Below are 14,834 nucleotides of genomic sequence, written 5' to 3'. Positions count from 1 at the left end.
TAGTCACCTGTTAGTCACTCATTAGTCACCTGTTATTCACCCATTAGTTACCTGTTATTCACCTGATATTCACCTGTTAGTCACCTGTTATTCACATGTTAGTCACCTGTTATTCACCTGTTAGTCACCTGTTATTCACCTGTTAGTCACCTGTTAGTCACTCATTAGTCACCTGTTATTCACCCATTAATCACCTGTTATTCACCCATTAGTCAACTGTTAGTCACCTGCTATTCACCCATTAGTCATCTGTTATTCACCTGTTATTCACCTGTTATTCACCCATTAGTCACCCATTAGTCACCTGTTATTCACCTGTTATTCACCCATTAGTCACCTGTTATTCACCCATTAGTCAACTGTTAGTCACCTGTTATTCACCTGTTATTCACCTGTTATTCATCCATTAGTCACCTGTTATTCACCCATTAGTCAACTGTTATTCACCTGTTATTCACCTGTTATTCACCTGTAATTCACCCATTAGTCACCCATTAGTCAACAGTTATTCACCTGTTATTCACCATTAGTCACCTGTTATTCACCTGTTATTCACCCATTAGTCACCTGTTATTCACCCATTAGTCAACAGTTAGTCACCTGTTATTCACCCATTAGTCACCTGTTAGTCACCCATTAGTCACCTGTTAGTCACCTGTTATTCACCCATTAGTCACCTGTCATTCACCATTAGTCACCTGTTGTTCACCTGTTATTCACCTGTTAGTCACCTGTTATTCACCTGTCTCCTGAGTGGCGCAGTGGTCTAAGGCACCTAAGGCATCCTGGTTCGAATCCAGGCTCTGTCGCAGCCGGCCGCGACCGGGAGACTCATGGGCGGTGCACAATTGGCCCAGCGTCGTCCAGGGTAGGGGAGGGAATGACCGGCTGGGATGTAGCTCAGTTGATAGAGCATGGCGATTCCCACGGGGGGCCAGTATGAAATTCACATGTTAGTCACCTGTTATTCACCTGTTAGTCACCTGTTATTCACCTGTTAGTCACCTGTTATTCACCTATTAGTCACCTGTTATTCACCCATTAGTCACCTGTTATTCACCTGTTATTCACCTGTTATTCACATGTTAGTCACCTGTTAGTCACCTGTCATTGTCTCCTGGGTGTTTCATTTATCATCTGTCTGTCTTTATCTCTCAGTCCATCCATATCCATAAAGACACCAAGGCCATAGATATACAGGATGTCTGTTGACTTTGTAATGTCTTCTGTGTCTCCTGTGTTGGTTCCAGAGACGCCAAGGCCATGTACTCCTGTGAGGCAGAACACAGCCATGAGCTCAGCTTCCCACAGGGGGCGCTCTTCTCAAAAGGTGAGTCACTCACTCAGTTAACACACACACACACACAGACAGCTAATGGGGTGTGTCTACTGTTAAACAGAATGGGGTCCGTCTGTACTGTAGGCTATCTGTTCCTGTGTACAGCAGATATGCCTCAGCTATGTATTTTACCCAGGTCTGGTCAATAGAAGGAACCATATCTAGGCTGTCTGTACCTGCAGACAGACAGGGTCCACCCCAACTTGGCAGGCCTCAGTAATAACTTGACCGTTTACCAGCGTTTTGTGTACAGACAGTGGAAGCATAACAACACTGCTTTTAGCATGACACTCTCACATCCTCTCTCTAAACACCCAGAGAGCCAGCCTAGCCTCAGAGGGATGTGATTACCCATCCTCTCTCTAAACACCCAGAGAGCCAGCCTACCCTCAGAGGGATGTTATTACCTCTCGCCATGTGTTTGGCTCAGTCCCAGGGCAACAGCCTTACAGCAGGTCACAGTAACCTCGTAGTGATGGAAGGCAGTGGAGCAGCTTAGCCGGATCTCATCCCTTCAGCTAACAGAGACAGACAAGGTCAACACTATCCCCCTCTGCAGCAGTCATATTACTGTTTAAGTGTGCCCGTTCCAAATGGCACCATATTCCCTGTAAAGAGGAGGAGGAGGAGAGGGGAGGAGAGGGGTGGGACTGAGGGGATGGGGGAGGAGGGGGAGGAGAGGGGTGGGGGAGGAGGGGGAGGAGAGGGGTGGGACTGAGGGGATGGGGGAGGAGGGGGAGGAGAGGGGTGGGACTGAGGGGATGGGGGAGGAGGGGGAGGAGAGGGGTGAGGCTGAGGGGATGGGGGAGGAGAGGGGTGACGCTGAGCGGATGGGGAGGAGGGGGAGGAGAGGGGTGACGCTGAGCGGATGGGGGAGGAGAGGAGTGAGGCTGATGGGATGGGGGAGGAGAGGGGTGAGGCTGAGGGGATGGGGGAGGAAGGGGAGGAGAGGAGAGGGGAGTGGGTATAATTCAAAAAGAACAGACTGACCTGGAGGCTCCCTTGATCATTAACGCTAATTACTCCAGCCTAGTGCGGTTTGATCTGTCATTAATGCTAATTATTCTACCCTAGTGAGGTCCTGTAAGTCGCTCTGGATAAGAGCGTCTGCTAAATGACTAAAATGTAAATGTAATGTAAATGTTTGATCTGTCATCAATGCTAATTATTCTACCCTAGTGCGGTTTGATCTGTCATTAATGCTAATTATTCTTGCCCAGTGAGGTTTCAGCTGTCATTAAAGGTCAGCCTAGTATGGTTCGCTCTCCATGTTTCATTGAACCTGACTGGCTCCAAGCAACGTTCCTCTCTCTCCTCTCTTTGACTGACAGATGTTCTCTCTGTGTCTCTCCATCCTCAGTCTATCCATCTATTGAACCTGGCTGGCTCCAAGCAACGTTCCAGGGAAAGACTGGCCTGATCCCTGAGAACTATGTGGTTTATCTCTAACAACAAAACTGACTGATCCAAGACCTAAACAACCCAACCCAACCCTGATCATTTCATGGTATTCATGGTAACAATAATCTGCAAAAAATGATTGATTGATTTTTGCGAAGACCAAGTTTCCCTATTGATCAGAAATGTAGACATGGGAACGTTGAGCATAGTTCATATAGAATGAGCAGCTATGTGTTATTATCACCTTACTGTTGTATATATCAAGATGAATACTTCTGGTCACATGTCATGCTGCTGGTCCTATTCCTATAGGTTAGTGTTGAAATACTGTATGTTCCAGCTGGGATATGCAGTAAAAACATACATGATTGATAATATCACACTGAACAAAAAAATATAAACTCTGTGCGCAAATCTGTGCGCAAATGTGTTTACATCCCTGTTAGTGAGCGTTTCGCCTTTGCCAAGATAATCCATCCACCTGACAGGTGTGGCATATCAAGAAGCTGATTGAACAGCATGATCATTACACAGGTGCACCTTGTGCTGGGGACAATAAAAGGCCACTCTCAAATGTGCAGTTTTGTCACACAACACAATGCCGCAGATATCTCAAGTTTGGAGGGAGCGTGCAATTGGCATGCTGACTGCAGGAATGTCCACCAGAGCTGTTGCCAGAGAATTGAATGTTAATTTCTCTACTATAAGCCGCCTCCATCATCGTTTTAGAGAATTTGTCAGTACGTCCAACCGGCCTCACAACCGCAGACCACGTGTATGGCGTCGTGTGGGCGAGTGGTTTGCTGAAGTCATCGTTGTGAACAGAGTGCCCCATGGTGGCAGTGGGGTTATGGTATGGGCAGGCATAAGCTACGGACAACAAACACAATTCCATTTCATCGATGGCAATTTTAACGCACAGAGATACCGTGACAAGATCCTAAGGCCCACTGTGAGGCCCATTTTTTTAAAGGTATCTGTGACCAACAGATGCAAATCTGTATTCCCAGTCATGTGAAATCCATAGATTAGGGCCTAATGAATTTATTTGAATTGACTGATTTCCTCATATGAACTGCATGTTGCGTTTATATTTTTTTTTGTTCAGTATAATATACAAAAAAGCCCAGGATTCAATTGCGATTTGTCGGCTATGCACCATATAAAAGTCAAATATCTGAATGAGCTGACATATGCAGGTTTACTGTGAAGCCGGATCTTTGCCTTTAAAAAGTGCATAGAGGACAAAGCGTGATTGGACTAAATCCTGGCCAAACCCTACTAAGATGTCCAGGTATGTTGCCCCATAGACTGTCCTGCTGCTTGTCTGTCTTCAGTGTTACGGTACTAGTTTATTTCCATTATCACACAGTAATCATATGCTCCATTTGAGTAGATTTAGATGAAGGGCATGATTCCCTGACCGCTTCTTAGATCAAACCAACACATCCTTCTGAATCTTTGAACAACCTTTACATTTTGTACGTTTAAATCACAATGTTTATGGGCAATAACAGTTATTTAATGTGAAAGAGTCAGTGCACCTTTAGCTGGCCACTACCCTTCTGCTATGGTTGACATCGAAACCCACATACAGCACATGGGCTGGCATCACAGTTTTAGTCATTTAGCAGACGCTCTTATCCAGAGCCGTTTACCCCAGCAATTAGGGTTAAGTGCCTTGCTCAAGGGCACGTCGACAGATGTTTTTACCTAGTTGGCTCGGGGGATTCGAACTAAGTAAGCAGTGCACTACTTTTGACCAAAGCTCATACGGGTCAAATGGGGGTGCACATGCAAATGTATTTTCTACATAGTAAATTACTCAAGTGTTTTTCCTAACTAGTAAATCACTCAAGTGTTTTTCCTAACTAGTAAATCACTCAAGTGTTTTTCCTAACTAGTAAATCACTCAAGTGTTTTTCCTAACTAGTAAATCACGCAAGTGTTTTTCCTAACCAGTAAATCACTCATCATGGTACCTGCCACGTCACACATCCAGGAGTTCTTCCTCTATTTGGTACTATTCAAGTATTTACCCTTTTAATCTTCACTGTGTATTGAAATAATTGATCACATAAAGGCCAGGATTCGATCCGATCGCGCCTTTGTCAGCTATACACCTTTTTAAAGCTAATGTTCCAGTGTTCGTAGAGACCACGGAAATTACCTTTAAATGGTGCACTGTCCATATCGTCGATCGACTTGAATCCCGGCCGTAGTTATCTTCTTTTATGTACCGTTACGTCTAAATGATGAATTAGAAGACTGAATGTTTGTCTAATGTCCGATATACTAGGCTCTAGTACGCTGGTGCAAAGTCAACAGTGAATTATATCAACTCAGACTAAACATGTATAATATGCGAATGTGTCCCAAATGGCACCCTATAGCCTACATAGTGCACTATCTTTGACCAGAGCCTTATGGACCCTGGTCAAAAGAGGTGCACTATTAAGGGAAGAGGGTGCCATTAGGGACGCTACCTCTGATTCTATTTGTTATTAAAGATGGCGTTTGATATTTAATTTGTACTGTCACAAAATACTAAAGACTAAAGTAATAAATGTGTAACTTGTGTACAACAGAATGTCTTGTTATTTCTCTTCAGTCAAACTGCACTGCGAAAGAAATATAGGAATCATGAAAGTAAAATATTTTCAATTTGGACGTTGTTTACCTAATATCTACTACAGTAAAACTATTTTCGAAAAGTGAAAACAGAGAAGAGGAAATTGCTTCAACTTCAACACCAGACTTGAAAAGAAAGGAGGAGAAAATAATAACGTTATTTGGGCTTCTAGCGGTCAGTTGGAAAGATCTCGGTGTTCTTTTCCATTTAAATCCATTTGAATGTTCAGTGACCTTGAACAATGGTTCTGGAATGATCCTCCCTAACGTTAAGCTCTGCAGGCCACCGTCAAACAAGGAAATGATCGGAGCACTGAAATGTGAAACATTTCTTCTCTGTATTCTTTAGTGAACACTAATGTTACCTTTTAATAACTAACCCACTGTCTAGTCCTCTAGTCAGGCCAACTGATACCTTTTAATAACCAACTGTCTAGTCCTCTAGTCAGGCCAACTTATACCTTTTAATAACCAACTGTCTAGTTAGGCCAACTTATACCTTTTAATAACCCACTGTCTATTTAGGCCAACTGATACCTTTTAATAACCAACTATCTAGTCAGGCCAACTGATACCTTTTAATAACCAACTGTCTATTTAGGCCAACTGATACCTTTTAATAACCAACTGTCTATTTAGGCCAACTGATACCTTTTAATAACCAACTGTCTATTTAGGCCAACTGATACCTTTTAATAACCAACTATCTAGTCAGGCCAACTGATACCTTTTAATAACCCACTGTCTAATCAGGCCAACTGATACATTTTAATAACCAACTGTCTAGTCAGGCCAACTGATACCTTTTAATAACCAACTGTCTATTTAGGCCAACTGATACCTTTTAATAACCAACTATCTAGTCAGGCCAACTGATACCTTTTAATAACCAACTGTCTATTTAGGCCAACTGATACCTTTTAATAACCAACTGTCTATTTAGGCCAACTGATACCTTTTAATAACCAACTGTCTATTTAGGCCAACTGATACCTTTTAATAACCAACTATCTAGTCAGGCCAACTGATACCTTTTAATAACCCACTGTCTAATCAGGCCAACTGATACATTTTAATAACCAACTGTCTAGTCAGGCCAACTGATACCTTTTAATAACCAACTGTCTATTTAGGCCAACTGATACCTTTTAATAACCAACTGTCTAGTCAGGTCAACTGATACCTTTTAATAACCAACTGTCTAGTCAGGTCAACTGATACCTTTTAATAACCAACTATCTAGTTAGGCCAACTGATACCTTTTAATAACCCACTGTCTAATCAGGCCAACTTATACCTTTTAATAACCAACTGTCTAGTTAGGCCAACTTATACCTTTTAATAACCCACTGTCTATTTAGGCCAACTGATACCTTTTAATAACCAACTATCTAGTCAGGCCAACTGATACCTTTTAATAACCAACTGTCTATTTAGGCCAACTGATACCTTTTAATAACCAACTGTCTATTTAGGCCAACTGATACCTTTTAATAACCAACTGTCTATTTAGGCCAACTGATACCTTTTAATAACCAACTATCTAGTCAGGCCAACTGATACCTTTTAATAACCCACTGTCTAATCAGGCCAACTGATACATTTTAATAACCAACTGTCTAGTCAGGCCAACTGATACCTTTTAATAACCAACTGTCTATTTAGGCCAACTGATACCTTTTAATAACCAACTGTCTAGTCAGGTCAACTGATACCTTTTAATAACCAACTGTCTAGTCAGGTCAACTGATACCTTTTAATAACCAACTATCTAGTTAGGCCAACTGATACCTTTTAATAACCCACTGTCTAATCAGGCCAACTGATACCTTTTAATAACCCACTGTCTAATCAGGCCAACTGATACCTTTTAGTAACCTACTGTCTAGTCAGGCCAACTGATACCTTTTAATAACCAACTGTCTATTTAGGTCAACTGATAACTTTTAATAACCAACTGTCTAGTCAGGCCAACTGATACCTTTTAGTAACCTACTGTCTAGTCAGGCCAACTGATACCTTTTAATAACCAACTGTCTAGTCAGGCCAACTGATACCTTTTAATAACCCACTGTCTATTTAGGCCAACTGATACCTTTTAATAACCAACTATCTAGTCAGGTCAACTGATACCTTTTAATAACCAACTGTCTAGTTAGGCCAACTGATACCTTTTAGTAACCTACTGTCTAGTCAGGCCAACTGATACCTTTTAATAACCAACTGTCTAGTCAGGCCAACTGATACCTTTTAATAACCAACTGTCTAGTTAGGCCAACTGATACCTTTTAGTAACCAACTGTCTAGTCAGGCCAACTGATACCTATTAATATCCCACTGTCTAGTCAGGCCAACTGATACCTTTTAATAACCAACTGTCTAGTTAGGCCAACTGATACCTTTTAGTAACCAACTGTCTAGTCAGGCCAACTGATACCTTTTGATATCCCACTGTCTAGTCAGGCCAACTGATACCTTTTAGTAACCAACTGTCTAGTCAGGCCAACTGATACCTTTTAATAACCTACTGTCTAATCAGGCCAACTGATACCTTTTAATAACCTACTGTCTAATCAGGCCAACTGATACCTTTTAATAACACACTGTCTAGTCAGGCCAACTGAAACCTTTTAATAACACACTGTCTAGTCAGGCCAACTGATACCTTTTAATAACACACTATCTAGTCAGGCCAACTGATACCTTTTAATAACACACTGTCTAGTCAGGCCAACTGATACCTTTTAATAACACACTGTCTAGTCAGGCCAACTGATACCTTTTAATAACCATCTGTCTATTTAGGCCAACTGATACCTTTTAATAACCATCTGTCTAGTCAGGCCAACTGATACCTTTTAATAACACACTGTCTAGTCAGGTCAACTGATACCTTTTAATATCCCACTGTCTAGTCAGGCCAACTGATACCTTTTAATAACCCACTGTCTAGTCAGGCCAACTGAAACCTTTTAATAACCAACTGTCTAGTCAGGCCAACTGATACCTTTTAATAACACACTATCTAGTCAGGCCAACTGATACCTTTTAATAACCATCTGTCTATTTAGGTCAACTGATACCTTTTAATAACCCACTGTCTAGTCAGGCCAACTGAAACCTTTTAATAACACACTGTCTAGTCAGGCCAACTGATACCTTTTAATAACACACTATCTAGTCAGGCCAACTGATACCTTTTAATAACACACTGTCTAGTCAGGCCAACTGAAACCTTTTAATAACACACTGTCTAGTCAGGCCAACTGATACCTTTTAATAACACACTATCTAGTCAGGCCAACTGATACCTTTTAATAACACACTGTCTAGTCAGGCCAACTGATACCTTTTAATAACCCACTGTCTAGTCAGGCCAACTGAAACCTTTTAATAACCAACTGTCTAGTCAGGCCAACTGATACCTTTTAATAACACACTATCTAGTCAGGCCAACTGATACCTTTTAATAACCATCTGTCTATTTAGGTCAACTGATACCTTTTAATAACCAACTGTCTAGTCAGGCCAACTGATACCTTTTAATAACCATCTGTCTATTTAGGCCAACTGATACCTTTTAATAACCATCTGTCTAGTCAGGCCAACTGATACCTTTTAATAACCATCTGTCTATTTAGGCCAACTGATACCTTTTAATAACCAACGGTCTAGTCAGGCCAACTGATACCTTTTAATAACCAACTGTCTAGTCAGGTCAACTGATACCTTTTAATAACCAACTGTCTAGTCAGGTCAACTGATACCTTTTAATAACCAACTGTCTAGTCAGGCCAACTGATACCTTTTAGTAACCTACTGTTTAATCAGGCCAATTAATACCTTTTAATAACCAACTGTCTAGTCAGGCCAACTGATACCTTTTAATAACCCACTGTCTAGTCAGGCCAACTGATACCTTTTAATAACCAACTGTCTAGTCAGGCCAAATGATACCTTTTAATAACCAACTGTCTAGTCAGGCCAACTGATACTTTTTAATAACCAACTGTCTAGTCAGGCCAACTGATACCTTTTAATAACCAACTGTCTAGTAAGGCCAACTGATACCTTTTAGTAACCTACTGTCTAATCAGCCCAACTGATACCTTTTAGTAACCTACTGTCTAGTCAGCCCAACTGATACCTTTTAGTAACCTACTGTCTAATCAGGCCAACTGATACCTTTTAGTAACCTACTGTCTAGTCAGCCCAACTGATACCTTTTAATAACCAACTGTCTAGTCAGGCCAACTGATACCTTTTAGTAACCAACTGTCTAGTCAGGCCAACTGATACCTTTTAGTAACCTACTGTCTAGTCAGGCCAACTGATACCTTTTAATAACCAACTGTCTAGTCAGGCCAACTGATACCTTTTAATAACCCACTGTCTAGTCAGGCCAACTGATACCTTTTAATAACCAACTGTCTAGTCAGGCCAACTGATACCTTTTAGTAACCTAGTGTCTAATCAGGCCAACTGATACCTTTTAATAACCAACTGTCTAGTCAGGCCAACTGATACCTTTTAATAACCATCTGTCTAGTCAGGCCAACTGATACCTTTTAATAACCATCTGTCTAGTCCTCTAGTCAGGCCAACTGATACCTTTTAATAACCATCTGTCTAGTTAGGCCAACTGATACCTTTTAATAACCATCTGTCTAGTCAGGCCAACTGATACCTTTTAGTAACCATCTGTCTAGTCCTCTAGTCAGGCCAACTGATACCTTTTAATAACCATCTGTCTAGTCCTCTAGTCAGGCCAACTGATACCTTTTAATAACCATCTGTCTAGTCCTCTAGTCAGGCCAACTGATACCTTTTAATAACCAACTTTCTAGTTAGGCCAACTGATACCTTTTAATAACCATCTGTCTAGTCCTCTAGTCAGGCCAACTGATACCTTTTAATAACCAACTTTCTAGTTAGGCCAACTGATACCTTTTAATAACCATCTGTCTAGTCCTCTAGTCAGGCCAACTGATACCTTTTAATAACCATCTGTCTAGTCCTCTAGTTAGGCCAACTGATACCTTTTAATAACCATCTGTCTAGTCCTCTAGTCAGGCCAACTGATACCTTTTAATAACCATCGGTCTAGTCCTCTAGTTAGGCCAACTGATACCTTTTAATAACCATCTGTCTAGTCCTCTAGTCAGGCCAACTGATACCTTTTAATAACCATCTGTCTAGTCAGGCCAACTGATACCTTTTAATAACCAACTGTCTAGTTAGGCCAACTGATACCTTTTAATAACCATCTGTCTAGTCAGGCCAACTGATACCTTTTAGTAACCAACTGTCTAGTCCTCTAGTCAGGCCAACTGATACCTTTTAGTAACCAACTGTCTAGTTAGGCCAACTGATACCTTTTAATAACCATCTGTCTAGTCAGGCCAACTGATACCTTTTAGTAACCAACTGTCTAGTCCTCTAGTCAGGCCAACTGATACCTTTTAATAACCAACTTTCTAGTTAGGCCAACTGATACCTTTTAATAACCAACTGTCTAGTTAGGCCAACTGATACCTTTTAATAACCATCTGTCTAGTCAGGCCAACTGATACCTTTTAATAACCATCTGTCTAGTCAGGCCAACTGATACCTTTTAATAACCAACTGTCTAGTAAGGCCAACTGATACCTTTTAATATCCCACTGTCTAGTCAGGCCAACTGATACCTTTTAGTAACCATCTGTCTAGTCAGGCCAACTGATACCTTTTAATAACCAACTGTCTAGTCAGGCCAACTGATACCTTTTAATAACCAACTGTCTAGTCCTCTAGTCAGGCCAACTGATACATTTTAATATCCCACTGTCTAGTCAGGCCAACTGATACCTTTTAGTAACCGTCTGTCTAGTTAGGCCAACTGATACCTTTTAATAACCATCTGTCTAGTCAGGCCAACTGATACCTTTTAGTAACCAACTGTCTAGTCCTCTAGTCAGGCCAATTGATACCTTTTAATAACCAACTGTCTAGTTAGGCCAACTGATACCTTTTAATAACCATCTGTCTAGTCAGGCCAACTGATACCTTTTAATAACCAACTGTCTAGTCAGGCCAACTGATACCTTTTAATAACCAACTGTCTAGTCAGGCCAACTGATACCTTTTAATAACCATCTGTCTAGTCCTCTAGTTAGGCCAACTGATACCTTTTAATAACCAACTGTCTAGTCAGGCCAACTGATACCTTTTAATAACCAACTGTCTAGTCAGGCCAACTGATACCTTTTAATAACCAACTGTCTAGTTAGGCCAACTGATACCTTTTAATAACCATCTGTCTAGTCAGGCCAACTGATACCTTTTAATAACCAACTGTCTAGTCAGGCCAACTGATACCTTTTAATAACCAACTGTCTAGTCAGGCCAACTGATACCTTTTAATAACCATCTGTCTAGTCCTCTAGTCAGGCCAACTGATACCTTTTAATAACCATCTGTCTAGTCAGGCCAACTGATACCTTTTAATAACCATCTGTCTAGTCCTCTAGTCAGGCCAACTGATACCTTTTAATAACCAACTGTCTAGTCCTCTAGTTAGGCCAACTGATACCTTTTAATAACCATCTGTCTAGTCCTCTAGTCAGGCCAACTGATACCTTTTAATAACCATCTGTCTAGTCCTCTAGTCAGGCCAACTGATACCTTTTAATAACCAACTGTCTAGTTAGGCCAACTGATACCTTTTAGTAACCAACTGTCTAGTCAGGCCAACTGATACCTTTTAATATCCCACTGTCTAGTCAGGCCAACTGAAACCTTTTAATAACACACTGTCTAGTCAGGCCAACTGATACCTTTTAATAACACACTATCTAGTCAGGCCAACTGATACCTTTTAATAACACACTGTCTAGTCAGGCCAACTGATACCTTTTAATAACACACTGTCTAGTCAGGCCAACTGATACCTTTTAATAACCATCTGTCTATTTAGGCCAACTGATACCTTTTAATAACCATCTGTCTAGTCAGGCCAACTGATACCTTTTAATAACACACTGTCTAGTCAGGTCAACTGATACCTTTTAATATCCCACTGTCTAGTCAGGCCAACTGATACCTTTTAATAACCCACTGTCTAGTCAGGCCAACTGAAACCTTTTAATAACCAACTGTCTAGTCAGGCCAACTGATACCTTTTAATAACACACTATCTAGTCAGGCCAACTGATACCTTTTAATAACCATCTGTCTATTTAGGTCAACTGATACCTTTTAATAACCCACTGTCTAGTCAGGCCAACTGAAACCTTTTAATAACACACTGTCTAGTCAGGCCAACTGATACCTTTTAATAACACACTATCTAGTCAGGCCAACTGATACCTTTTAATAACACACTGTCTAGTCAGGCCAACTGATACCTTTTAATAACACACTGTCTAGTCAGGCCAACTGATACCTTTTAATAACCCACTGTCTATTTAGGCCAACTGATACCTTTTAATAACCATCTGTCTATTTAGGCCAACTGATACCTTTTAATAACCATCTGTCTAGTCAGGCCAACTGATACCTTTTAATAACACACTGTCTAGTCAGGTCAACTGATACCTTTTAATAACCAACGGTCTAGTCAGGCCAACTGATACCTTTTAATAACCAACTGTCTAGTTAGGCCAACTGATACCTTTTAATAACCAACTGTCTATTTAGGCCAACTGATACCTTTTAATAACCAACTGTCTAGTCAGGCCAACTGATACCTTTTAATAACCATCTGTCTATTTAGGCCAACTGATACCTTTTAATAACCAACTGTCTAGTCAGGCCAACTGATACCTTTTAATAACCATCTGTCTATTTAGGCCAACTGATACCTTTTAATAACCAACTGTCTATTTAGGCCAACTGATACCTTTTAATAACCAACTGTCTAGTCAGGTCAACTGATACCTTTTAATAACCAACTGTCTAGTCAGGTCAACTGATACCTTTTAATAACCAACTGTCTAGTCAGGCCAACTGATACCTTTTAGTAACCTACTGTTTAATCAGGCCAATTAATACCTTTTAATAACCAACTGTCTAGTCAGGCCAACTGATACCTTTTAATAACCCACTGTCTAGTCAGGCCAACTGATACCTTTTAATAACCAACTGTCTAGTCAGGCCAAATGATACCTTTTAATAACCAACTGTCTAGTCAGGCCAACTGATACTTTTTAATAACCAACTGTCTAGTCAGGCCAACTGATACCTTTTAATAACCAACTGTCTAGTAAGGCCAACTGATACCTTTTAGTAACCTACTGTCTAATCAGCCCAACTGATACCTTTTAGTAACCTACTGTCTAGTCAGCCCAACTGATACCTTTTAGTAACCTACTGTCTAATCAGGCCAACTGATACCTTTTAGTAACCTACTGTCTAGTCAGCCCAACTGATACCTTTTAATAACCAACTGTCTAGTCAGGCCAACTGATACCTTTTAGTAACCAACTGTCTAGTCAGGCCAACTGATACCTTTTAGTAACCTACTGTCTAGTCAGGCCAACTGATACATTTTAATAACCAACTGTCTAGTCAGGCCAACTGATACCTTTTAATAACCCACTGTCTAGTCAGGCCAACTGATACCTTTTAATAACCAACTGTCTAGTCAGGCCAACTGATACCTTTTAGTAACCTAGTGTCTAATCAGGCCAACTGATACCTTTTAATAACCAACTGTCTAGTCAGGCCAACTGATACCTTTTAATAACCATCTGTCTAGTCAGGCCAACTGATACCTTTTAATAACCATCTGTCTAGTCCTCTAGTCAGGCCAACTGATACCTTTTAATAACCATCTGTCTAGTTAGGCCAACTGATACCTTTTAATAACCATCTGTCTAGTCAGGCCAACTGATACCTTTTAGTAACCATCTGTCTAGTCCTCTAGTCAGGCCAACTGATACCTTTTAATAACCATCTGTCTAGTCCTCTAGTCAGGCCAACTGATACCTTTTAATAACCATCTGTCTAGTCCTCTAGTCAGGCCAACTGATACCTTTTAATAACCAACTTTCTAGTTAGGCCAACTGATACCTTTTAATAACCATCTGTCTAGTCCTCTAGTCAGGCCAACTGATACCTTTTAATAACCAACTTTCTAGTTAGGCCAACTGATACCTTTTAATAACCATCTGTCTAGTCCTCTAGTCAGGCCAACTGATACCTTTTAATAACCATCTGTCTAGTCCTCTAGTTAGGCCAACTGATACCTTTTAATAACCATCTGTCTAGTCCTCTAGTCAGGCCAACTGATACCTTTTAATAACCATCGGTCTAGTCCTCTAGTTAGGCCAACTGATACCTTTTAATAACCATCTGTCTAGTCCTCTAGTCAGGCCAACTGATACCTTTTAATAACCATCGGTCTAGTCCTCTAGTTAGGCCAACTGATACCTTTTAATAACCATCTGTCTAGTCCTCTAGTCAGGCCAACTGATACCTTTTA

General features: G+C 40.7%; 1 protein-coding gene across 1 annotated transcript in view; it reads left to right on the top strand.

Annotated features, from left to right (window-relative positions):
* Nucleotides 1–5,323, top strand: part of arhgap42b (Rho GTPase activating protein 42b) — a 170,136-nt gene extending 164,813 nt beyond the window's left edge. Inside the window, exons 24-25 of the mRNA XM_084142935.1 lie at nt 1,251–1,330; nt 2,700–5,323. Of these exons, the coding sequence (XP_083999061.1) occupies nt 1,251–1,330; nt 2,700–2,788 (169 nt within the window). The 3' untranslated portion in view covers nt 2,789–5,323. The remainder of the gene's footprint in view (nt 1–1,250; nt 1,331–2,699) is intronic.
* Nucleotides 5,324–14,834: the final 9,511 nt, after the last annotated feature.

The sequence above is a fragment of the Coregonus lavaretus genome, assembly GCF_964263955.1.
Source record: "Coregonus lavaretus genome assembly, chromosome: 26".
Lineage (NCBI taxonomy): Eukaryota > Metazoa > Chordata > Actinopteri > Salmoniformes > Salmonidae > Coregonus > Coregonus lavaretus.
The sequence above is the reverse complement of the archived record's forward strand: the minus strand, read 5'-3'. Positions and strand labels throughout refer to the sequence as shown.